This window comes from Strongylocentrotus purpuratus, unplaced genomic scaffold (genome assembly GCF_000002235.5).
Source record: "Strongylocentrotus purpuratus isolate Spur 01 unplaced genomic scaffold, Spur_5.0 spur5_contig_837, whole genome shotgun sequence".
In the NCBI taxonomy this organism is placed as follows: domain Eukaryota; kingdom Metazoa; phylum Echinodermata; class Echinoidea; order Camarodonta; family Strongylocentrotidae; genus Strongylocentrotus; species Strongylocentrotus purpuratus.
In genome coordinates, this window is record NW_022145543.1 from 691,544 (window position 1) to 716,109 (window position 24,566).

A 24,566-nucleotide genomic window follows, 5' to 3' on the forward strand; every position below is an offset into this window, starting at 1 on the left:
CTATAGCATTTTGGGGCTATCATTGAAACTTGTCCCAATTTGTTTTCTAACAAGGAAATGAAAGTGACATCAAACAAACAAAAGGAAGGGAACTATTCTTTCTCTCTCTCTCTCTCTCTCTCTCTCTCTCTGAAAAAAGCGTAATATTTGATTTAGTTTTTCATGTTTCTCATAGGTGATAATCCTTGTTTTAATACCCACTACAGTTTTAATCCATGCGTAAGCCAAGAACAATGATTAGAAAATTAATGAAACTGTATATGAACACATGCTCTGGTGACAATCTTGCAACATCCCTTTATCCTGTTGTAACCCTGTATCCAAATTTAACCTGCACATTATACCCAACCCCACCAACAACAGCAACAACAACAATGACCCAAGCTGCAATTCAATCCCTAATCCTACATCATTCACAATATCAAGCCAGGAGAAATGTCAACCCTACTGTTGGACCACTGCTACATGTTTACACTAAACTATTTATAACTGACAGTGACACACAAATATTTACAATAAGTGCTTTATTATCATTTCAAATATACATAAATGCTTCCACAAAATGAAGCAAAGAAATATAACAAAAAAGGTGTCCATGATCGAATGATAAATCGTTATCAAGTCAAATTTGAATTATCACTTAAATGTTGCTTTACATATAGAAGTGAGTTGCTATGGTACAAGAGCACATGGCTGTAAAATATTACATGATTTAACAATAGGGAAAATATGAAAATAAACATACTACATGCTACATTTTAGAAACCTAAACATCCACCAAAAAGGTGTCCAAAAATCAGTAGCACTAGCAGATAGATTTACGACTGGTTAATTTCATATCTTCTGTCAAGAGCAAGAAGGACATTGACTCATAGCACTTTACAAAGAGACAACACCCTTCTGGCTCTCACCAAATCCAGACTTGTCTTATAAAGAGTTGCGATTGATCCAAATCAATCGCAAGTTTGCAGTCCCCTATCCCTTATGATGTAGTTGTGATTCATATCAATCGCAAACAGCTCTTATAAGACGAGGCCCAAGTGTACAATTATACATTCAAGAAAAAGAGGGATAAAATATACTGAAGTTTGAAATAAGAGACATGAATCATTCAGCATCTAGTGGGTGAAAAATTCATAATCATGAATTATACAATACTGTTCACAATGTCTTTAATCTGCCAAGTGTCAAAATATTTATTCTGAACAAGTCACTGCAAGGCCTAAAAAAAAAGATGTTGTATTGCCCTTCATGACCAACCCCCAAAACTTGAAATCTACGGTGGTTTTTTTTTAACCGTTTTTATAGAAGAAAAAAACCTGAGAAATATCAGCCAAAAGAGGGAGTAAAAAAAAAGAAGGATTTTTGACCGACCGAACCATTTTTTGGCATCTAAAGGGCAATACAACATCTTTTTTTAAGGCCTAATTCTGTAACAAAATATATTGACAAAATAAATCCAGTCATGGAATGAGAAGTTGTTTGCATCATTTCCATGAAACGATTTGAGCTTGTCCATTTAGTTACAAAACTATGGTAGCTTTTACAGGAATAAGGAACTTTACATCGGAGGACTAAATCTACCCGCTTGAACCTAGACTCAAGTTGGTACACGTTTATAAAAAACGGCCAATATCTTTATAGCTTATCTCATTTGCAATCTGCAAACGTGTTTACATCCCATGTCTGCATTATAATATCAGCACGCATGAAGCATAATCAAACAAGCAGTTGACAAAAATAAAGGTCTATGTTGTGTTCCATAACCAGGATTTACCTTTAATGTTCAAGATGATGTTCTGATATCCCTTAGTTCAACACTGTATTTAAGCTCAATATATGAGGCATTTTATATGGACTGATTTGTAACACAGTTTAGCCTGTTGTTGCCCATGTTACAACAAAAGGATGTCAGAACATAGTGATGGCATTGCAATACCAATGAGAAATGATCCATTAAATACAAATTATTTGGTCCAATCGAATATCAATATAACAGGAGAACTTCTCCTCTTGTACAAACCTTAAAAACAGAGAAGAGACAAAGAGACAGAGAAAGATCAGCACAAGTTAAAAGTCTACTTTTCTGGACGTGCCATGTGTCTAGTGAATGTTATACCAGCAATGTTGCTGTCAACATTACATACCATTTTATCTTGATGCTACAATACCACATATGGCACTCACCTGTCCACCAAGACGTAGGCCCAAATTCAAACAATACATATTCTCAAATAGTTGAAATGATAACAAATTCATCCATTTACTGTAAAGTCAGAAACTTGTGCAACATGCTATTTTTCAAGATTCTTTAACAATGGCCATTTTCAAAGCAAAAAAATTAATCGCACAATAAAACAATACAGTGATGTATCAGTGGGATTTAATGGTTATGTGGCATGAAAATTTCACAAGTCTGAACCATTCGCAAAATTTGCGAACATTTCATGCAAGTGAAAGCTTCCGAGTTGACAGTAAATGCAGTATTGAATAGTTATTTTATGTATCATTGCAATATCTCAGTCTGCGTTGTGTGTGGAGAGTATCAACCCCATGCCTCACTGGTGCAGTAGTGGAGTATAAGCCTGCCATCGCTACCATAACACTGCAAGAAATAAAGAAATAACTTTGTAAGATCAAAAGAGAAAAATGGATGGAGTGAAATTCAGAAGGAGAGAGTCGTGTTGATCAATTTGGGGTCAGAATCTACAGATAAATGAAACCTGGAAATTTGTTTTACATTATGAATCCAAGCAGAGTCTAAATCCTTAGCAACTTGAATTTGACTCAAGTCTGCAGCTGACTTTTGAAAAGGAACATGCAGACTTTCCGCCTTTCTTCATGCTCTACGTTCCAAGACTCACAAGATCTCAGCACATATCCACATACAAAATCTACTCTATCAATTCAACTTTAAATATTTCATAAATTTCTACTTCTGTTGGACGATATCATAAAGAACAAATATTCATGATGGTTAGTGCTTTTTGCCGAATATTTTCATTAAATCCACAGGAAAAAAAGGCATTTATGATCGTTTAATGTGTGGACACCCGACCCCCATCATACTTACCTCAAAGAGATTTCTTATTTCTTGGTCTGGTGCTGGTGCAAAAGCTTGATTCACATACAAGAACTAAAAGATAGGGAAAGAAGAGATGAACGGGTATATATCTTTAAATAAACATTATAACAGAAAAGATATTCATTCATAGTGTGATCCTACTCCAATTGTTTTTCTTCCAAATATTAAAAATTGTGACAATGTGCCTTTTCATTATAATGGGCTAAAACACACACACAAAATCATTAGATTTAAAGAAATATGCAATGGCAATGCCTTCCTTTGTAAGTTGAATTCAAGTGAAAGACACGCCTTAATTGCTTTGTCCAAAACTACAATATGCACTTTCAGGCAGTTTTAATTGCTTATTAAGGGTTGATGAAGATGTAAGTACATACAGTAAGCCGCATTTACCATACAAATATTTTTCTGTGATTTAATGCAAAACCAACATTAAGGTCTTAGAACTTTAGAAGCACATGACTTACTAATGACTGTGAAGGATCACATTTCAGGTATTTATGGATAAAGTCAATGACCCATGCAACCTTCTTGTTGGCGTCAACAGCCCATTTCTTCTTCTTCATGATCGGTGCACTGCCTGTCGCCTTGAGTAGAATATCAACTGTAAGGATGAAGAAGTAAATTTAAGACAATTAAACTTTTGAGCACAACTTAAATGCATGAAAAAAAAATGATGAAACTTTCATTATTATATATGTGTGTTGACACACTTTTGTGATGTGATAAAATTGACACTAGACCCCTAGGTCTATTGAGAATGAATAAAAATTAAAAAGATTACCGCCTTCTATCATCATAACTATCATCATCATCATTTATCAGACTCAGAGTCAGCATTTTCCTCTTACTTTAAGTCTCTAGTAGTCTATTGAGAATGAATAAGAATTAAAAAGATTACCACCTTCTATCATCATCATAACCATCATCATCATCATTTATCAGAGTCGGCATTTTCCTCTTACTTTAAGTCTCTAGTAGTCCGACGACTTTTTACGAGGGCTTACAGTACGTGTACAGTGGTGTTTGAGATATTAATGTTTTTCCAACACACAATGACTCTATGAATGAGTGCCCTCTTGTCTTTAGAGTCTTTAGACACTTAGTTTAGGTCATAAATTTGAAGAAAATTCAAGTTTGAATGCAATAAAATATAATTAAAAAATAGTTAAAAACAAAACTCAGTCATGTCCATGATGACTCACTCAGTCACTGACACTGGCTTGATAGAGTCACGATTGCTATTGTTTTTGGTCCCTGCAAAATGCTTTCTGTGTTCGTCTTCAGAGATAAGCATAAATTTTGTGTAATACATAATAAAAATGAATAAAAAAACGCGACGAAATAGGTTTATTAACGCAGAATTGCAGTTAAACCTTCAGGCTTCATTGCAGATTGTCTGGACTATTTCTAACTAACATGAACGAAAACACACGGGACTACAATATCCGGAAGAGAGTGAGAGTATGATTATTTACCCTTATCTGATTTCTTTTTGACCACATCCCCTTCCTTCGTTTGTTTACTAATCTGGTCATTCTGTGTTCCAGGATCAGCTGTTTCATCTCCAGCTCCAGTTGTACTCTGTGCTTCTGCCATTTCTTAGTATTTTAGACCAAAGACAAGTGTTGACTTCGAAGCTAGCTAGATTCGTCGATATCGATATCAAAACAAATCGTTTAATCGGTTCTTGAAACGTCGTCGGTTTTGAGCAGAAAACTTCAACTTCAGTTCAGGAAAACAAAATTCTTTGACTTTTTGGCTTCATGTGGAGTAACAAATATGCTTATCAAGGAATACCGTATATGCATGCCTCTGAGTGTGGAAGAGGTGAGTATTATAATTTCATACATCAGTTAAATTAGTTTTTGAAATAGTTTTTGAAAATGTTATTCTCGTCGTTATCAAGAAGAACGACACGGTCTGCTGACCAAGGCCCGCAGTTCGGGCGCAGGTGGATGCGAAGTTTCGCAGCCCTCGCGATCGCGGCTCCTAGTTATTGGACAATTAGCGCGTTTTCGGGAGTGTCAATTAAAAACGACCTTGATGACTGTTTGATCGGGGCTTCAGCTCAGGTTTGATATAGTTTAGCAGGAGACTAGTAAATAAGTTCTACATTTGTACAACTACTCTTTAATATGTGTATGGATCATGTTGATTGCTGCGAAAGTGCATTAGATCTATTACTGATTCGACTGCAAGAGCAGAGGTCCACATAGTCTAACATATTTACATGAAGATTATAAACAATGAATAAACAATAAACAAAAATAAGAGGGGAAGACATACTAGACCTAGACTTTCTACAGATATAAAGAGAAACAAAACTAAAACTTCAATCAACCTCTGCCTTACTGTAACTTATCATGATCAAGGCCAAGGGCAAGGCTAGGCTAGCCTGACTGAGTAGAGGGGTGCACTTTTGCCATCTATTCCAGAGCAGAGAGTGAGAGGCAGAGTCCTGAAACCAGCAGCGAGACACTAATAACTTTATCCCCTAACTACGGAGGTGTCTCTGATCTTCCTAAACCATTTCATGAAAAAGCTTTTAATCTTGACTGTCTAGACATTTCATTACAACAATACTAATATTTCTAACAATTACTACTACATGTAGGACTAGGAACTGAGACAAATTAAGGCTTACATGTAGTTGAATTTCCGGTTCTAGGACAATTACCCCCTGGAAAATAAACCCACCGAGGACAATTACCTCCTCATCAAAACCAAAATTCCCCCAGGACAATTACCCCCCCCCCCCCCCCGAAAATTACCCCACCCCCCAAAAAAATTACCTTGTTATCAGGGTAGACAAGCTTCTCCTTTAATGAATAGGTGGAGGGGTAATTGTTTTCAGGATGGTTGTCCTTAGTTGTCCTGGGGGGGGGGGGGGGGTTAATATCCTCAGGGGGTGGTTGTTGTCCTTGAGGGGTAGTTTTCGGGGGGGGGGGGGCGGTTAATATTTTGCCTCATTTAAAAAAGGGGAATTTTAGGAAAACTGCAATTATTTAATAAATTAAGAAATGAACAGATTGAAAATAGTAGCAGGGGACAAGAGATACAAAATAATTCAGTAAGTATGTACATGTACAAAAGAATTGCTTATAAAATACAATCGCGATTATTTCATTAAAGTCATTTTATGACAGTTTTGTGTTTGTGACCCCCTGATAAATTCATTTGATAGTTAATAAAATACACCTTCATTATATTTGTATAGTAAAATACGATGGTAGTAATAACTGTGTCTAATGTTTTAGGCTTCAACAAAATATCAAAATGACAAAATCTACCGGTATGCCTGCAATACCTTACAACACATGTTTTAACCTACTGGAGTATTCAGTTTACACATTTGGGGATAGAGTTTATCTTGAAATTGATATGGGTCTTTAACTAGAGAATATATAACTGGCTATGGCTTGCCCACTGTGGTAGATTTAGTACCCATAGTTTTTATGCCTCCGCTACAAAGCTGCCGGAGGCATGATGTTTTCAGGTTGTCCGTCTGTCCATCCACTGACCGAAGTACCAATTTGAGATTCACATAGACTAGTGATCTCATATTTCAAACAGTCATAAAATTACTATTAGTCCGATTCATTTCAAACTTTTGCCATTCTGTTTCTGTTATTTTTTCTGCTTTCATACGAATCAACTTGTTACAAGGGTTGGATTGCCCTTTGATTAATCAACCAGAATTCTATACTAGCAGTCTCTATATTAGCATTTGGGGGAGGGGGCACTTTAGTTGTTATGTAGGACTTTCAAATGATGAACAAGGGTCACAAGGGTGCCTCATATTCCTGGCTAAATATTGTTTGTGTCTGATCACTTTGATATAGCAGTTTGTGTATTTAAGAGTTTATAGACATAAATACATGTATTAAATTGTAATTGTATGGTACATGTATATAATTTTAGTATACAGTAGATACTGTACAAACATGTAGACATAATTTTCAGAGTTAGTAGATCAAATGGAAACAGTTAATACTCCACATACTGTAGAAACCAACTTAATCAAAATAGTAATCTCAAACACTAGTAGATACAGGACATGCGTACATTCTACATTGTACATTAAAATGTACATGTACAGTGTGTATTTTGCAAAACTTGTCAAATCTTGAAGAAAGTACATGTACATGTCATACATTGTAGACCTTATTTGTCTTTGAGCTTTCAAGAGCTTTCAGGACCTCGTTTTTGGAAGTAACATTTAACAATTTAAGCATTTCACCTGCATGCCCGACTATGTACTTGTATACAAATTTGCTGTCAACATGAACCCTCTTTCCTGGCTTTCCACTCTCTGGCCATTTCACTGTCAATTATTTCCCTCCTTGTCTGGGAGTAGGTTCCTATCTTAGAATTAGTCATTTCCCACTCAGCCACAAGGCCAGAATCCTTCAATTATCTGACAACTTGAGACTTCCGCATACAAGCTAGACCCTTTGAAAGCATTATGTCAAATTTCCCTGGGTAAAACGGGTTTCATTTTCATTGTAAATTGTAATTCCACAGTATCATTTATGACTTTACATGTATATGTGCCCATTTTATTAATGTATGATATACATGTATATGACAGTGTCTGGGAAACAGGAAGTGTTAATTGGTATACTGTACATGTACATGTATGTAAAAAAGGGATACCTAGTACTAGATCGTTAATCAAATCTAACCATTTCCTTTGTCATGCGACAGAGTTTCGATCGATGTTTAATAGTTCATGTACTGTATGTAGAGGTGTTATGGTCTGGCAAGCATGTCAACAGACTGTGGATCACATGTGCAGGTGTTCTGTACATTTAATGTACTTTGTGGTGCGTCCTTTTACAATAAATTTACATACTGTACATGTGCTCTATACCGAGGTGTAGTAAATAGGTGCCTGGTCAGAATTTATTCCTTGAATGCTTTGAGTGTCTGATTATTAGGGCAGGTGGGCTAAATGTGCTTTGTAGCTAATGTACATTTATGTTTATTATTGTTGATAGTGATATGAAATATTTCTTTTCTTTATTGGGGTATCTACATTTACTTGTATGCATTTACAATGTATGTTTGTAGATCTATACTCGCCTGTTACTCGCCTGTTACTCGCCTGTTAGTAAAAAATAACTTTAATTAGAGCGTTGTGGCCAAAATTTCGATTGTTTAATTACCCTTATTAACCTTTCAAAAGTAAAAATTATCACACAAAAGTGTTAATGTCCTTCACATAACATGTAACATTTACATGTCATCACAATCATGTTTCTAACCTACAAGATATACAAAATTAAGATTTTCATGTTTTTTATTGATTTCAATGGTTCGTTCCGCTTCAGTGACTTCTTTATTTACTCCTTGAAAAATGTCCTTCCGTTACCTAAAAAGGGTCATTTTTCAATATTGTACTGAAAAGAGTAGTCGAAGAACACTAAAAATTACAATGCAAAGCAAGTTTAGGTAGGCCTACAATTTAGTGTTCATGTAGTCTTAAAACCCTCCTTTGTTAATTAATTAAAATGAATTAAAAGTTGTCCTTCCATTACCAAAGCTGGTAACGAAGGACAAATAGTGGTAACGGAAGGACAGGTAGTCATAGGCTGCTTTGAGCATAAAATAGGAAGAAGAAATGAATGTTTCTGTAGCTGCACTTACAGTATCCTTGGGACAAATCCACATAAATCTGTGGTATGTTCATGAGGTGATTTCTGTAATATCAAAAACCAACTATTTGATCCAGAAAGCAAGTGAGCTGTACACTGTACATAATGTCAACTTTTTAGTGAAAATCAGTTGTCTTCAATTATGAATGATACCAGAGCAGAGTCTGGTTGTAAATTGTTCCACCATACTTCTTAAAAGTGTATCATTTACATGTACATGTACTGGTCAATTCATGTAGGCTGTAATACTACTGTATCTGCCATGCCATTGACTTTGTGCACACACTGAACTTGTGAACTCCATTAATTTGTTTGATAACTATTAAAGGGATAGTTGAGTTCTGTTTTCAGACCGCAAATGCCTTCAAAGTGCATGATTATTGCTCTTATTCTCATCTACCGGTATGACATTTCTAGTGCCCTTTTAGAACCTAAAAATGCTATGAAGATAATTTTAGACCCCAAAATGTGTGAAATTTAGCCAATACGATCATACCAATTCAGCTCCACTTTAAAAAAAAACATGGTGACCGTTAATTAATTATTTAATTAAAAATAACAATACATGAGCCGGCTAATTGTGAGTAATATAAGCAACAGGAAAATGCCAACAAAAAAGCCAATATCGGCATTGGCTGAAATACGACGTAAAAGACGTTATTTCGGTTTTTTTCAACGGTTTTTTCAAATTTTTCAAAATATCTAATATTTGTGGTGGTACACAAGTATTAGAAATCGTTATATTTCAGCCGTCTCTGAACCGATTTTGATCAAACAAAGATAATTTTGTCATTTAAATATTATGTTCTTTCAAATTTGACACTCAGTTTTTCATTATCTCACAAAAAATTATTTTGTGTAGCGCCCTCTGCAACAGAACTCAACTATCCCTTTAATGAACAATAATCAAACATTAGAGTTTGCACTTTAATAGCAAGTGCACACAAATGATCCATACACTGCATAGCAGGAAAGTGATTAGGATGTAGGACTCTGGGGTTGCCGACAACACTAATTTTTAAAAAGTTTTTTTTAGCAATGAATGTTAAAAATAACAAAATTATGACTTTAAAAGGTCGTTTTCCTTGCTATTTGGTCTTATCCGAGCTGCAGAATAGTATTGATGTGGACTAATAATAATAACATCAAAGATACAGTATACATGTATGTACAGATATACATGTTTGTACAGGTATAATAAAAATCTTTTACACTTTATGACTCTGTTATGAAACAAAACATGGACTTGTCTATTTTACTATATCATCCAGATTTTAGAAACATGACGACTTGCTTCCAAGTTCCAGTGGTTTACATGTGTTTTAAATGACTTAAGAGTGTAAACCCACTCATGGCGCCTGTAATTTGATCAGGCAAAGAAAGCCCAGAGAAGGTGCTAATGTTATTTTCCCAAGACACGCTAAAGCAATAAACACTCATCATTAACTCCAAGTATTGCTCCCACGCAAATCTTGAGGGCTTTCAAAGGACTTGTTAAAACATGAATTGGGGTAAGAGGAAAGCTTGAGCTCGTTTATGTTTCAAGGCAAAATAAGTTGAATATGAGGGTGTTATCCTTATCTCTCTACAGAGAATGAGAATGACATTTACAATGTAATATTAATTTTGCTGTTGTCCGAATCAAGAAGCCAATTTCCCCAATCAAGAAGTATTTGAAAAGCAGTAAAAATTGAAAAGTACATAATGTCCAAATGCCATTTTTAATGATATCTCACACTGTGACAAGTAACATGTATCTACCGGTATGAGGCTTGATCAGGTCTTTAAAGACAAACTATAATTGTGATTTTACATGAAATTCTGTATGCATTAAACATTTAACAGGGGCAAAATTTTTATCGAAAACTCAATGACCCTTTTAGGCAGTTTATCAAAATTCTTACCTTGCACCCAAGTAAAATATTGCTCCCAATTCAAGGTTCTACTGCTCTATTTCAAATTCTATTGATATATATTAGAAATTGTATACAAAGGTCATAGTACGCAATTGTTGAATTGCAAAGGGGCTACATACCCTTGTTTTTCATCACTAGTCGATCGGGTTTCACTAGTTCTGCACACATGGCATATTTTAACATGAGGCCCATTTACAATGCCCAAAAAACAATTTGATAAACAATGATTTTATTTAACTTCCTTTTACACTATTGGAAAAACCCATTAGAAAGGTTTGTGTTTGCCAATACTACACACATTTTTTTATTTTGTTTTTTCTTGGGGGGGGGGGGGGGGGGGGGGGGGAGTAATGAACAATACGTGACTTGTTGCTGCCCTGCGTATAATATTGATAGTATGGAAGCCACTGTAGGAGAGTCATGTGAGTAAAAACTAGATTAATTCATTGGTGTTTTGAGTATGAGAATTGACACTGAAAGAACCAGGGGAGTTTCGGCTGGAGGTGGGCTTCTTTATTCTACATTTTCATTATGTTTATTACTGTTTAAATGGGTACATTGTAGTTGTCTATCAACTTCTGACAAAACTCTTGAATGCAGGAAAAACCCATGGTTTTTTATTTTGGTGTAAATGGGCCTTTGAAGAGGAGCAACCTGAGCTATTACTAGAGTGGGTCAAGTTTTTAAGTGCACTCGCTAAAAAACTTGTCCTCGTTAGGTTGCGCAAGACATTGTTTCAATTAGAGATACTTTCAGGTGTCTATTTGCATGCAAGAAAGCGGGTGAAAACTATCGTATTTCTGTGCTTAGTGGCCAAATGATCTAAATTTCATGTTAATTGGGAGGGTTTGATGATTCAGTTATGATTTAATGCTGGACAGGTGTTGGGCATCTGACAAATGCTCAGTCAACAGTCACTCTAGAGCCTGGACAGGTTTTATTTCATTGATGGTAGATGTTTACATGTACAGTAGCAATTGGGTTTTTATTTCTTATAGCAAATGTAAGTTAGGTTTGGGGTAAGGATTAGGGCTAGGTATAGTAATGGGTCAAGGGTCGAAGTTAGGAATTTGGTAATTAGTAAATTTACCATGGAGCAATTATGTGACGTATAACCTTGTAATGATGATACATGCCACTAAATATAATTAACAAGCACATGTACAGTATTAAATGAAACTGTGAAAATTACATTTCAGAAAGAATTGGCTTCTTTGAAGAAAAGAAAAGCATGATTCTTACATGGTGTTTTAACTTTTAGTCTCTCCTGATATTAATCTGTTTTTTTAACATTACCAAAATATAACCTGAAACCAAAACCTTTGTGAATTGTTTACCATGCACATTTTGGGGCAAGAACTGCAGCATTGTGATTTATTTTGCATCGTAATCATTTTTCTTCAAATCTGGACCTCATTTGGAAAAAAGGGAACATAGAAATGTATGTGAACGTATTTGGTTCACAGATTTTAAAGAGGGGTGAATAGTATGAAAGATGGAAAAGATTTGTTGGCTTTAAAAATATTCATTGTGGATGAAAACACGAACAGTTTCTGCATTGTTCCTTTCAAATGAAATTCCATTATATGCTTTTTTTCTGATTTTTGTTTCTGGTTCTCAAAGTTCAAAGCACCTAACATAAAATGTAGAGAATAGAACAGTGTACAAAACTCGTCCGTTCGCAGGTGCTCGTTTAGGATTTGGTGTTGTACACACTATTAGTGTGATTTCCTCCCAGTGATATTTAATTATTTTCTTGTTATTACCAGCGGCTCTTATGGGGCTTTCCAGAGCTAAATCGCTCTCTGCTTCCTTGTATTTCCCCGCTAGACTAAGAGCAGGATCTGACAGGATTGTGGACTACTATACGTGTAGTCATTACATGTACCAGACGCAGAGTGCATCGCATTTGATTTGAACTTGAATCTGTCATTACGGCACTCCTTGATCAAACTGACAATCAATTAGTAGATTTTACACAGCACCCCTAAATGAACAGGGGATGAGAGACACTAGTCTTGGCAGAGAACGTCCTCTAGTGAGGAGTAAAGCTGGTCTTAACCCGTCCAGGAAAAAGAATTTCGAGTATTCAAATCAGCGTTTCATCTTCAAATTGGCAACAAATGATATTTGTTATTTTGTTATGACATTCTTTTATCCTAAAATGAAAAGCCTTCTTCTTTTGTATGATGTCTGCAGCTAGCGAAATGAGAAGTGAAAGTGATCTTTTAAGTGATGCACAAAAGATAAGAATAAAAAAGCAGAATCACCAACATTAAGATCAGAAACCCCCCAAAAAGAATACTTTAGAGAAATCAAATGTGCTTTCACTCTTGCATGGATTTGATTTATCATATCAGATTTTAAACTTTCTGCGATTAATATAATTGTCACTGGTGCATAACATGTACAGGTTTTTTGAAAGTGTACTCTGATCTTCAGGCACACAAATACACCCCAGGAAATTTTTACTATTGGCCCATTATTATATAAATGTTAAAAAGGTTACCAGAAATACTTTCTTGGGGTAGAGGAAGAGAGAGGGAGAGAGAGAGAGAGAGAGAGAGAGAGAGAGGGAGAGAGAGAGCGAGAGAGAGAGGGAGAGAGAGGGAGAGAGAGAGAGAGAGAGAGAGGGAGAGAGAGAGAGAGAGAAATTGTGCTTGTGTGTGTTGGGTTGAATAAGAGTTCATGACGTAAACATCCAATACTCAACCTGTGACTTTTATTACATGAATTCATACATATTCTAGTATTATTTTCAACATTTTGTATGCAGAGGCACGATCGGAGTCTTTAGAAGTCAGAACGACAACCAGAGGCGCCTGCTCAACTTGGCAAAGCCAAATCAAAGAATATGTCAGAAAAATTTCAATGTGACCAGAATTAATCATTTTGGGGGGTAATTTTTTTTTTAACAACTAACAAAAGATTTTCTTTTTCTTTTCTAATCTCAAGTGTGATTATTCACATTTTATAGGTAATAAAAGAGATACGAACATGCATTTTTTTGGCCGAAGTACACTGTCTATTAATAGAGGTGTGTACATGTAGATACTGTACTGCAATACTGCATTTCAATTTCTAGTAAATGCATGTAACAATGTCCTGAAAAGATCCTCTATTGTATGCAAATTATCGGAAGGCTATAATTCTGGTCATCCAGTTGATATCACGATAGACAGTCAACCTGACCAATATGAAGATCATCCAAGCTCATTTGGTACAGTTCCTCAAGAAAAAGAAAAGAAAACTTCTTCAGATATACATGTAAAGATCCTGAACAAGGTCAATTAAATGAGAGTCAGTCGGCCTGTCGTCATCAGCTCGAGATTGCCAAATATCCTGCTATTTGAACTATCCCGATCGCAAATTATCCAGTTAATTTCCGTCTTCATCAGCCCGAAGTTGCAATTAGCGGGATATTTGGTCAAGATAATCATCCCAAGATATCTTGGGCTAGATTGCAAAATATCTCGCTATTTGGCAAAATATCCGCTACTTGTCCGGTTCGTCTTCGCAAGCTCGAAGACTCGCACTATGCGCAAACGCTGAGCAAAATATCTCAACCTAATTTCTCGAGCTCGAGTTTCAAGATTCAAGGTCAAATCTTGAGCTGATGAAGACGCGATTTGTAACTTCGGGATTATTTCCCAAATCAGAAATAGCGGGCTATTTGGCAATCTTGAGCTGATGAAGACAGGCCTATTCTGGCTGATAACTTGCTATCTCTAAGTCTGTCATCGCCAAGCCTCGGAGGCGGGGCATCACCCCTCCTGGAGCAGCCAAAATCCAAAGTCGGTCAAGTGACGTAAACGGAATGAAACACTTTTCCACCCTAGAGCTGTACGTACATGTAGAGATATACAGTAATAGTCTTGTTATGCATACAGTGTCGTGAAGATGATGGCCCAAACAGCATGCAGCATAAAAGCTGCTTGCATTAAAGGGGGGGGGGGGGGCAAGAAAAACAAAATATTCTTTATTTTCATTTTATTGAACAATCATAATATGATTATCCAATTTCTTTACTGATAAACACAAGGTCAAATTGTGATGTAATCTGTAAACTGATGATGATGCTTATGGGATGGATGATAATAACATTAATGCTGGTAGTGGCATCAAACATACATTATGGTATGAAAAAGTGTAGAAAAGCATTCCCCAGACTCTTCTTTCCAAGATTATACAACTTAACACATTTATCAGTATCTGCTATAAATGATTTGAATTGCACATGTATAGTAGGCCTTGCTTTAGTTGTTCTTTTGAAGGCTCTTGAAAACCAAAACTTTCTTAATATACATGTACTTGTAGTATTGATCTGTCCATTTAGGACAGTGATTGCATGTCTGGGTAGGGAAGACTGGTCGTGATGCAGTGATTGTTAAGTATACGCATGTAGAATCAAGGAGGAGATACCGGTCCAATTTGATTAAGAATGTATTTTTAGACCTCCATCTCACGCCTATCTCTCGTATCATTGATACCCCATATGCACACTTGCAGAAATATGTGAGCCGCGTGTGGATCCCTAGAAGTCTGGGGATCAGTGATGGTCAGGAGAAGAAAAAAATTAACGTTTAAATGAAGAACTTGTGAGGATTGGAAGATATTTTGGGAATGAAATAGATATCTTCGGGATACCCATTTGGTATTGATAATGGAAGATGTGGTGTTTATATTTAGACCAAGCTTCAGGCCTGAGCTGAAAGATAGGGATTTGGTATGGGAAAACATGGTATGAAAGAAAAAAAGTCTGGAAGACCAGGGTACAGATTTGTAGTATCTCTTTGATTTGGCTAAAGAGGAGTTCAGAATGCCTTTGGTCGTAAAATTTTGAAAACAGGATTTTATGTGTACATGTAGTTTTTAAAGGGTACCTGAAATTTAAAGAGAGACCATGTGTGATGCAAGTGTGGGTGTATGGTTTGTGTGCTGAGGAAGGTAGTAGAAAGATATAGAGAAAAACAAATATGATAAAGGAAATGGAGGAGAGGGAAAGGAGGAAGAGAGAGAGAAAAAAGTTGAGAGAGAGAGAGAGAGACAGACAGACAGAGACAGACAGACAAAAAAGGGAGAGAGGGGGATTTTTGAGCATACAATGTACATGAGCTATAATCTTTCTCATGCACAATGTATACAATTTTTCCTTTTGAATTAGAAGCACTACAAGTGTACCGGTACAAGTACATTTGGTCATCAACTATGAACAATTTAGCTTCCGTAGTACAGGGCACTATGATTAAATCTTTGTAATTTGCTTGTGGATTTGTGATTTTATGTTATTAGTACCACTATTCAACTGGAATTCTTTTTGGAATCAATTGATACTTCATTTTATTGTTTAAAGTTCAATAATGTTCATTTACTTTAATGTTACTTGAATGAATTGTCTATAAGTTTCAGGCATATAGTGACTCTGTCAAATACATCAAGTTATACCTTTAAAAGTGTTGACAACAAAGGCTTCTAACAAGATTACATTTTAAAGAATGTGCAGTTACTTAAATGTTGAATTGATACCTTACAGTGACATAAAATTTACATGAGCTATAATCTTTCTCATGCACAATGTATACAATTTAATCTCCTTTTGAATTAGAAGCACTACATGTACAGTTGTATATGCATTAGGGATTATTTGGGGTCTGATAAGATTTTTTATTTTTTATTTCTCTTGCAGAATATTACGTTTTCATTTAGAAAGAGTTTGAAGTATATGTTTATTGTTGAGGGGTTGCTCATTTGAGTTAGAGTCAAAATAAATTAAAAGCTCACTTTTCTTCCAAACTTTATGGCAACTGTTTATATATATTATAGATTTAACCATTTCAAAGATCTATTATAGAGATTTTATAGATGAGATTTCAAACCTGTATGCATGTAGGTATATTGTATATTCTCTTGAATACTGTACATATTTAAAAAAAAAAAAAACTAAAAAATATCACTCTTCATCATATCTGCTTCCCCTCAATATTCTCTCTCACACTCTCCCAATGGCTCTTTGCCCATGTCAAAGGTCACGCACAGTGTATCTCTATATCTACTGAAGATTCTAAGACAGTTCAGCAAATTGATGAAAGGCTGTAGTAGTATTTTGTGCCACCATTTTGAATTACACTGTAGCTTTGGAGCTGAAATCAGTGATAACTTCAGGCAGCCATGTCATTTAAAGCAACTCTATGCCAAGGTCAAAGGTCAATCACAGTGTATCTCTATATCTACTGAAGATGCTAAGACAGTTCAGGAGATTGATGAAAAGCTGTATTAATAAGTATTTTGTGCCACCATTTTGAATTAGCTCTGGTGTTGTAATCAGTGAGAACTTCAGGCAGCCATGTCATTTAAAGCAACTCTATGCCAATGTCAAAGGTCACTTACAGTGTACATGTAACTCATATCTACTGAAGATGCTAAGACAGTTCAGCAGATTGATGAAAAGCTGGAGTAATAAGTATTTTGTGCCACCATTTTGAATTAGCTCTGGTGTTGTAATCAGTGAGAACTTCAGGCAGCCATGTTATTTAAAGCAACTCTTTGCCAAGGTCAAGGTCACCCACGGTGCATATCTAGATCTACTGAAGATGCTAAGGAAGTTCAGCAGATTGATGAAAAGCCACATACTAATAACTACATGTTTTTTGTGCCACCATTTTGAATTAGCTCTGGACTTGAAATCAGTGAGAACTTAAGGCAGCCATGTTATTAAAGCAACTCTAGCCAATGTCAAAGGTCACTCACAGTATTACCATCTACTGAAGATGTTAAGACAGTTAATTCAATGGCAAGGTGCAATACATGTACATTCATTAACCCTCATTTCAGTGGGCCCTGATGCTGCTATCAAAGAGCTATTGACGCAACCAAGTTCTAATGTCAAAGGTTGCATACCTTTAGACAATCATATATCCAACCATGTGTAGATCTCCTGAAGTTATTTCAATTTCACAAGACTAATTTGGGGTGTGAAAGATGCCCACACAATACATGATACCCAAGCATAATAAATAAACGAATATGAGGCTACGCATGGTTACCAATTGCCAGTGTGATTCCACTACGAATCTGATATGAATATGAACGCTTTGTATTACATGATTGTTGGGTCCCTTCCACGAACAACCCATGTCAACAGGATGCGCTGACGGCAAATATTTGTTGAATTAGATATTGAGCAGCAGGAAATGAAAGCAGATTGGTGTATGAGTTCTGCAACAATAACAACGCATCGCACATCCTGAGTTTAGTGGCAAAAGGAAGCTACGTGTACATGTAAACCCTGTGTGCTTTGTATGGCATCTGTCCTTCTAGTTCTCATGTGTGACCCATTAATATCATGATATCAAGCAAGTTGCCAGAAAAAAAAGAGATTCTCCAAATTACTGGGAATATCAAAATTTCCATGGATATTGAGAATCTAAATTCAAGGTTTTTATTACATTGCATGGATAGCTTCTCCAGATGCAATTATTTGATGAATTTTTGATCAAGGTTTGGTAATCAAATTTAGAACCAAGGAACCCATGATTACAGTGTGACTACTGTAACTGCTGGCCATGTGACTGCAGGTCGTTGATCTAGAGCAGAGGTTCTCAAACTTTTTCTTTCACCGTCCAGATGTGATTTCCATGAGAAACAAGGGCAAATTTAGTTTACTTAATCAATCATTTCTATACATACATTTCAAGTTTGTGTTTGTTAATTATTATACTAAGTGTCTCTACATGCAACTTGATTTCATGATGGTGAACATGTACAAGAATATTAGTGTGTTACATCATAAATTTGTCCAGCAAGAGATTATAAAGCCTTCTTTTCCCTTTTCAACTGATACTCCTTTCCTTACAAGCAATATTTTCTTTATCACTTTCAGCTTGTGCATGCTCTCAAGCATCAGCTGCTACTTATTTGGAATATTGAAAGTGATTAAAAACTCTCTCCACGGGCCTGTAGGTGTATTGTGGGTGTTGAAAAGATGTACAAGTTCTATTCAATGAGATATTATTAGCCTCCAGCTATTCTACAAGAAAGTGTCAAGGGTATTCATTATATCAGAGAAAATCTGACATGATGCTTGACAAGGGAGGAAATTAAAAAATTATTCTATCATCACCGAATACATGAAGAGTGTAAGAATAGAAAATATGATACTAGAAGGCTTTTTGAACATGCATGGCATAAATATTTATTGGATATCCCTTGCATAATTGTGTTTGTGGATGTGGTATAAAAGTGATAAAACATACTGTTGTGATACAGCCTAAAATCAGCTCAAAATGTTTTGAAAGAGATGATAAAAAAGGAAGCTACCGTAAATACCAAATTAATTTTTTTGTAAAATAATTTGCAAAATTAACTACATCTCCATTTTGTATCATTAAATTTTTAAACACACTTTGGAGAAGAAAAAATAGATAAAGAAGCTGTTTCTCTTTTATCACATGCATTAACTGAAAAATGAGTTTGGTTGACATATTGTCTCTTTTACTCTGTTAACTCTTGGAGCATTTTGTGAAAGAACTTGCATGTTTTATGTGTTTATATTTTGAAGATCTGATCCTGATTCTTGAAGAAGAAAAAAAATGTATGCATGTATCTACATTCAGGTGGATGAACAATCTCCTTTAAAAAAAATGTGTTTCATGTAAGCAATTTGATCAGTGTACATGTATGTACTGTATAACTGTTTCACAGTCCTGCTCCACTGAATGCAGTAATGCACCCTAAGAAATGTTATGATCTAACACAACATCATACATGTATATCATTCTTTAAACATATGTTTTGGGGAAGACATACACAAATCCTACCCGATCTTGATTTGAGAGCCCATTGCAAATAATACGAAGAGAAGATGAGATAAGGAGTGGAAGGATAGGATAACTTTCAGCTTTCTTTCAGCTTTGCGTCGTCTTGAATGTCCTCTTGGATTTATAAATCATCCCACTCTTCGATCCAAGAGTGATCCTTATCGGCCTTACGGCGTCATGGCGGAGAGGTGAAGGCTGGAAGATTTCAAGCTTGATATGGAGAGAAACCGGGTAGCATTTGTCCAGAAACTGTATGACTTCAGCTATCTTTCTTTCTTACTTGGAGAGGTGTGATACTGTTTACTTTACAGAATATTGATGAAAGTAATATTTGGAGATTGTGTATTGAGAGTTATTCCGATAGTTTTTCAGAGAAATAAAGTCTTTGAACATCTAAAAACCGAACTGAATGTCAAGGAAAAAGATGATTGTACCCTGGGGAAAAGATTTCACTTATTCAACTGAATACATTCACTTCTTACTTTAATACTCAGAGTCATTTCCACGCAGTGGCTATATTCCTAAAAGTATTTATGTGTATGTATGTACTGTACATGTATGGAGAAACTTTCTGCATGAGGAAGATCCATTGAAAATACATCTATTTTACTGAAAGTCAGAATCTACTCTTTGCTTGAAACAAAATACATTTATTCAATCTTGCGTAAATGAAGGACTGTGGAACCTTGTTATAAAGGACAAGTGCTGATAATTATATAACACTATGATTTTGCTGGTCTCACTTCTTTGCATTGTATTGTTTTTTGCCCCTATATAACAGCTAGGTTTACATGGAAGAAAGTGATTTCCTCTGTTCCAAAAAGATTTTTTCTCATATCAAGGTTCTTCTGTAAGTGCAACTTACAGGACTTGTACTTTACATGCATGCAAGCAAGATGATTTAACAAGACAAGAAATCTTCTCCCCTCACAGTGCAGTAGTAGATAATATAGTGGCGCCTGTATAAACAGGGTGAAATGAACTATGAAATGTACCCTCATTGCTATGACCAGCATGTGATAGTAGGTATCTATTGACTGGTCATTGGTATGTCTCCCACTATCCATTGACATGCTGCCCCTGATGACTTGCCCAGCTGGCAGTCTGGATAGCCTTACTACCAGCAGCTACATGGTGTGATGAAGAAGTTTGCATGACTCACGTATTTAAACCTGCAAAACTTTATCTTGGGTAGAAGTAAGATGTACATGTAAATGTACATGTATGTTGGTGGATTAACTCCGCACACAAAGTCAGGGTTTCACCTTGACCTCAAGTTAGAAATATGGCCATAGTGTTTTATTAATTTTTACCTGTAGGCTAAGTGTCAAAGTTTCCCTTTAAACAATCTACTATGTTTTTAAGCCTCACTGCACTAGTTTAGCCAGGAGGGATTAGACCTCCCTGCAAGGTCACTGACAGGTGGTTATTTTATCAAATCGGCTCTCAACGTAAGAAAAAGGGGATCATATGGGGATCAATTGTTTGCTATAGTGGGCACAAATAGCTAAAAGTAGTGCAGTGGGGCTTTAAATGATACAGGATTCCATGTTTGAAGAAAAAAATGTCTAACTTGCTGCTGTTTTACTTCAAATCAATATTACTACCTCAAGAGAGAGTTAAAAGCAGGTGTCTTGTTGATATTTTAATAAAACATATTGGCAGTGGCATGGATATGCTCAGCCCATCTGTATATCGGTCTATAATCTGACATTTGTCAGATCTACATGTATGCGCCAATGGGCGTGTTCTACCAAGGGGAAACGTATCGTGACATCAGCTTTATGCTAGAGAATTACCTTTAGTACATGTAAATGATTGAAAGCGAGAGGAAGGATTTGTGAAGTGTAAAGGAATATCTGATAAAGGGTACATAAGTTACAGTATGAAGTTTAAAGTTTTGAATGACCAAACACAAATTGACAACTCTGTGATTCATCTTGCAAGCAGCTTCTTATTACCTTTATATGAAGAATATTGCAAATATCCCACTTTCCTTTCTTGTACTTGTATGTAGTTTTCAAAAATACTTTTATGTAATTGGAAATGTTAAAAACTTAAACTTGTGTCAGATTATACAGTATACCTTTATATGTATATGTTACAAAATACGCTTTAGTGTACATATCTAGGCAAAATACTTTCTGTAAGTGACCATGCCAACATTTCTTGGATATTGGAATTAGAGAATTTATTTCCTGGTGGAGCCGTACAGTGGATGGTCTTTCGACAGCTTTTATTACATTGGAAAGGTTTTAATAAAAGCCCTAGATTTGAAGATGGCTAACTTGCCTTCAACTTTGTACCTGCTTTACTTTAGCTTGGTAGAAATGTATAAATGTATAAATTGGTGTCTTGACTCTTGGTCGTCTCTGCTTGATCTGTGAGATTGGCTTCTAAATCAGCAGGATCCTCAACCAGGCGATTTGGTCTGATTGGCATTGATGAGTACATGTAGGTAGACGTGGGGGGGGGGGGGGGGGCACATGAGAGGGGGACAGTGTCAGACAAACACAGCTTGAAAGATAGAAAGAGGTTGCGTTTTTCGACCAGATTTTTGGCTAGAATCAGGTTTCTCAAACGTCTTTTAGGCAAATTTAGAAGGTGATAAACGCAAAGCCTTTTTTAAAGGGCTTTAGATATGGGCATATCTAAAGACGCAAAAAGGTGTGTTTTGTATGTGACATACAGCCAGAATCACGTTTCTGAGAGATCGATAAACGCAAAGCTGTTTTGAACCTCACATACAAATAGGACCACCCAGGTGTTGTGTACAAGCATGTGTGTGAAGTTGACCTCCGAGAAACTGTCTGCTTCCCGGGTCAAAATAGCCGGGCAGACATAAGGCCTTTATTTTGAATCGTGAAGGGACGATAAACTCGACATCCCGCAAATCACGATCGTATAGTGGGGTTCGATAGTGGGGTTCAATAGTGGGGTACGATATGTACATATCTAGTGGCAAGCCCCGATAAATGCACCCAGAGAGAAAAAGAGAGAGAGGGAGAGAGAGGAAGTGGGAGGGGGGAGTGGGAGGACAGAGACAGATAGACACAGCTTGAGAGATATTGATAAGAAGAGAGAGAGAGAGAGAGAGAGAGGGGGGGGGGGGGGGAGACATAAACCAACATATATCAATTCAGTGAATTAAAGTTATGTGTACTTTGGTATTCATTTTATTAAATGTGTAGTTACCCTGAAGAATTTGAGGTACATCTAGAGCCTTTGCTTGCTCATACATGTACATGCACACACACAATCTTTGAAGAAATATGTTTTTCCTACAATCCTTTATTATACCCTTGTTTTTGTTATGTACATGTACTCCACTACACACATGTCCGTGTAATCGTGTAAATATATCTTTGGTGATAAATGAAATGGAAATTAATCTACTTCGATTTCATGCTGGTGTTGTTCTTCTGACGTCAATGGAAATTGTTTGCAGTGAGGTAGAATGTATTTAAGTGAAAACACTTTGTGTTAACTTTAATGTGATATCCATATGGTTGGATAGAGACAGAAGAGAGAGTAGGGAGGGAAATGGACTCAGGATAGAGAAGAGAATGGAAAAGGAACAAAGATAACAAAATAAAGGAGATAGAGAGGAGAGAGAGAGAGAGAGAGAGAGTAAGAGAGAGAGAGAGAGAGAGAGAGAGGGAGAAGGGGAGAGGGGGGGGGGGGAGTTATAGAATAAGATTATAAATAGAGACTGTTTCAAAAGAGAAAGAGAGGAGAAAACCAAATACATGCCTATTGTGTGAAATACTAGTAGAGAGGTAAAGAGAGGGAGAGTGAGAGGAGAAAGGCATAGAGAGAGTGAAGCACCAGAGCTGAGTACAAAATCAGATATTCATTGTAGGAAATCAAATCGAAGCAAAGTACAGTAATTACTCATCTCAGAGGGGTTTTATAAACTGCTCATTTCTGTTTCTCTTTGTTTCTCATTGTTTCTCCTGTATCTTTTATCTTTCAATACCACATAGGACAGCTGTACATGATAGCAAAACACAGCGATGAACAGTGTCTGATTGTCTCATTGTTTCTCAATGTCTTCCCCTGTCTGTTGTTCTTTCAGTACCACATAGGACAGCTGTACATGATAGCAAAACATAGCTATGCTCAATGTCTGATTGTCTGATTGTCTTCTCTTGTATCTTTCAGTACCACATAGGATAGCAAAACATAGCTATGCTCAATGTCTGATTGTCTGATTGTCTTGTAGGATAGCAAAACACAGCAATGAACAGTGTCTGATTGTCCATTGTTTCTCCTGTCTCTTGTATCTTTCAGTACCACATAGGACAGCTGTACATGATAGCAAAACACAGCAATGAACAGTGTCTGATTGTCCATTGTTTCTCCTGTCTCTTGTATCTTTCAGTACCACATAGGACAGCTGTACATGATAGCAAAACACAGTGATGAACAGTGTCTCATTGTCTGATTGTTTCACATTGTATTATCCTGTCTCTTGTATGTTTCAATACCACATAGGACAGCTGTACATGATAGCGAAACACAGCTATGCTCATTGTCTGATTGTCTTCTCTTGTATCTTTCAGTACCACATAGGACAGCTGTACATGATAGCAAAACACAGCAATGAACAGTGTCTGATTGGCTGATTGTTTCTCATTGTCTTCTGTCTCTTGTATCTTTCAGTACCACATAGGACAGCTGTACATGATAGTAAAACACAGCGATGAACAGTGTATGATTGTCTTATTGTTTCTCATTGTCTTCTTCTGTCTCTTGTATCTTTCAGTACCACATAGGACAGCTGTACATGATAGTAAAACACAGCGATGAACAGTGTATGATTGTCTTATTGTTTCTCATTGTATCATCCTGTCTCTTTTATCTTTCAGTACCACATAGGACAGCTGTACATGATAGTAAAACACAGCGATGAACAGTGTATGATTGTCTTATTGTTTCTCATTGTATCATCCTGTCTCTTTTATCTTTCAGTACCACATAGGACAGCTGTACATGATAGTAAAACACAGCGATGAACAGTGTATGATTGTCTTATTGTTTCTCATTGTCTTCTTCTGTCTCTTGTATCTTTCAGTACCACATAGGA

At 36.2% G+C, this 24,566-nt stretch overlaps 2 protein-coding genes across 2 annotated transcripts in view; one reads left to right on the top strand and one right to left on the bottom strand.

Annotated features, from left to right (window-relative positions):
* Positions 1-509: 509 nt before the first annotated feature.
* LOC582719 (autophagy protein 12-like) lies at positions 510-4,767 on the bottom strand. Its single transcript, XM_782661.5, has 4 exons — positions 4,564-4,767; positions 3,553-3,689; positions 3,074-3,136; positions 510-2,605 (listed from the first exon to the last, which is right to left on the bottom strand). The coding sequence occupies exons 1-4, from the start codon at positions 4,682-4,684 to the stop codon at positions 2,546-2,548; spliced, it is 381 nt and encodes a 126-aa protein (XP_787754.1). The 5' UTR covers positions 4,685-4,767; the 3' UTR covers positions 510-2,545.
* Positions 4,768-4,773: 6 nt separating this feature from the next.
* LOC100889203 (cytoplasmic phosphatidylinositol transfer protein 1) overlaps positions 4,774-24,566 on the top strand; it is a 62,958-nt gene continuing 43,165 nt past the window's right edge. Inside the window, exon 1 of the mRNA XM_030986285.1 lies at positions 4,774-4,915. Coding sequence (XP_030842145.1) covers positions 4,868-4,915 — 48 coding nt within the window. The 5' untranslated portion in view covers positions 4,774-4,867. The remainder of the gene's footprint in view (positions 4,916-24,566) is intronic.

Excerpts from the sequence above, each read along its gene's own strand:
- LOC582719 (XM_782661.5), bottom strand. The coding sequence starts at position 4,684 with ATGGCAGAAGCACAGAGTACAACTGGAGCTGGAGATGAAACAGCTGAT. Across the intron at positions 3,137-3,552 it reads GTGATCCTTCACAGTCATTA|TTCTTGTATGTGAATCAAGC; the intron begins GTAAGTCATGTG and ends CCTATCTTTTAG. Across the intron at positions 2,606-3,073 it reads AAATAAGAAATCTCTTTGAG|TGTTATGGTAGCGATGGCAG; the intron begins GTAAGTATGATG and ends TATTTCTTGCAG.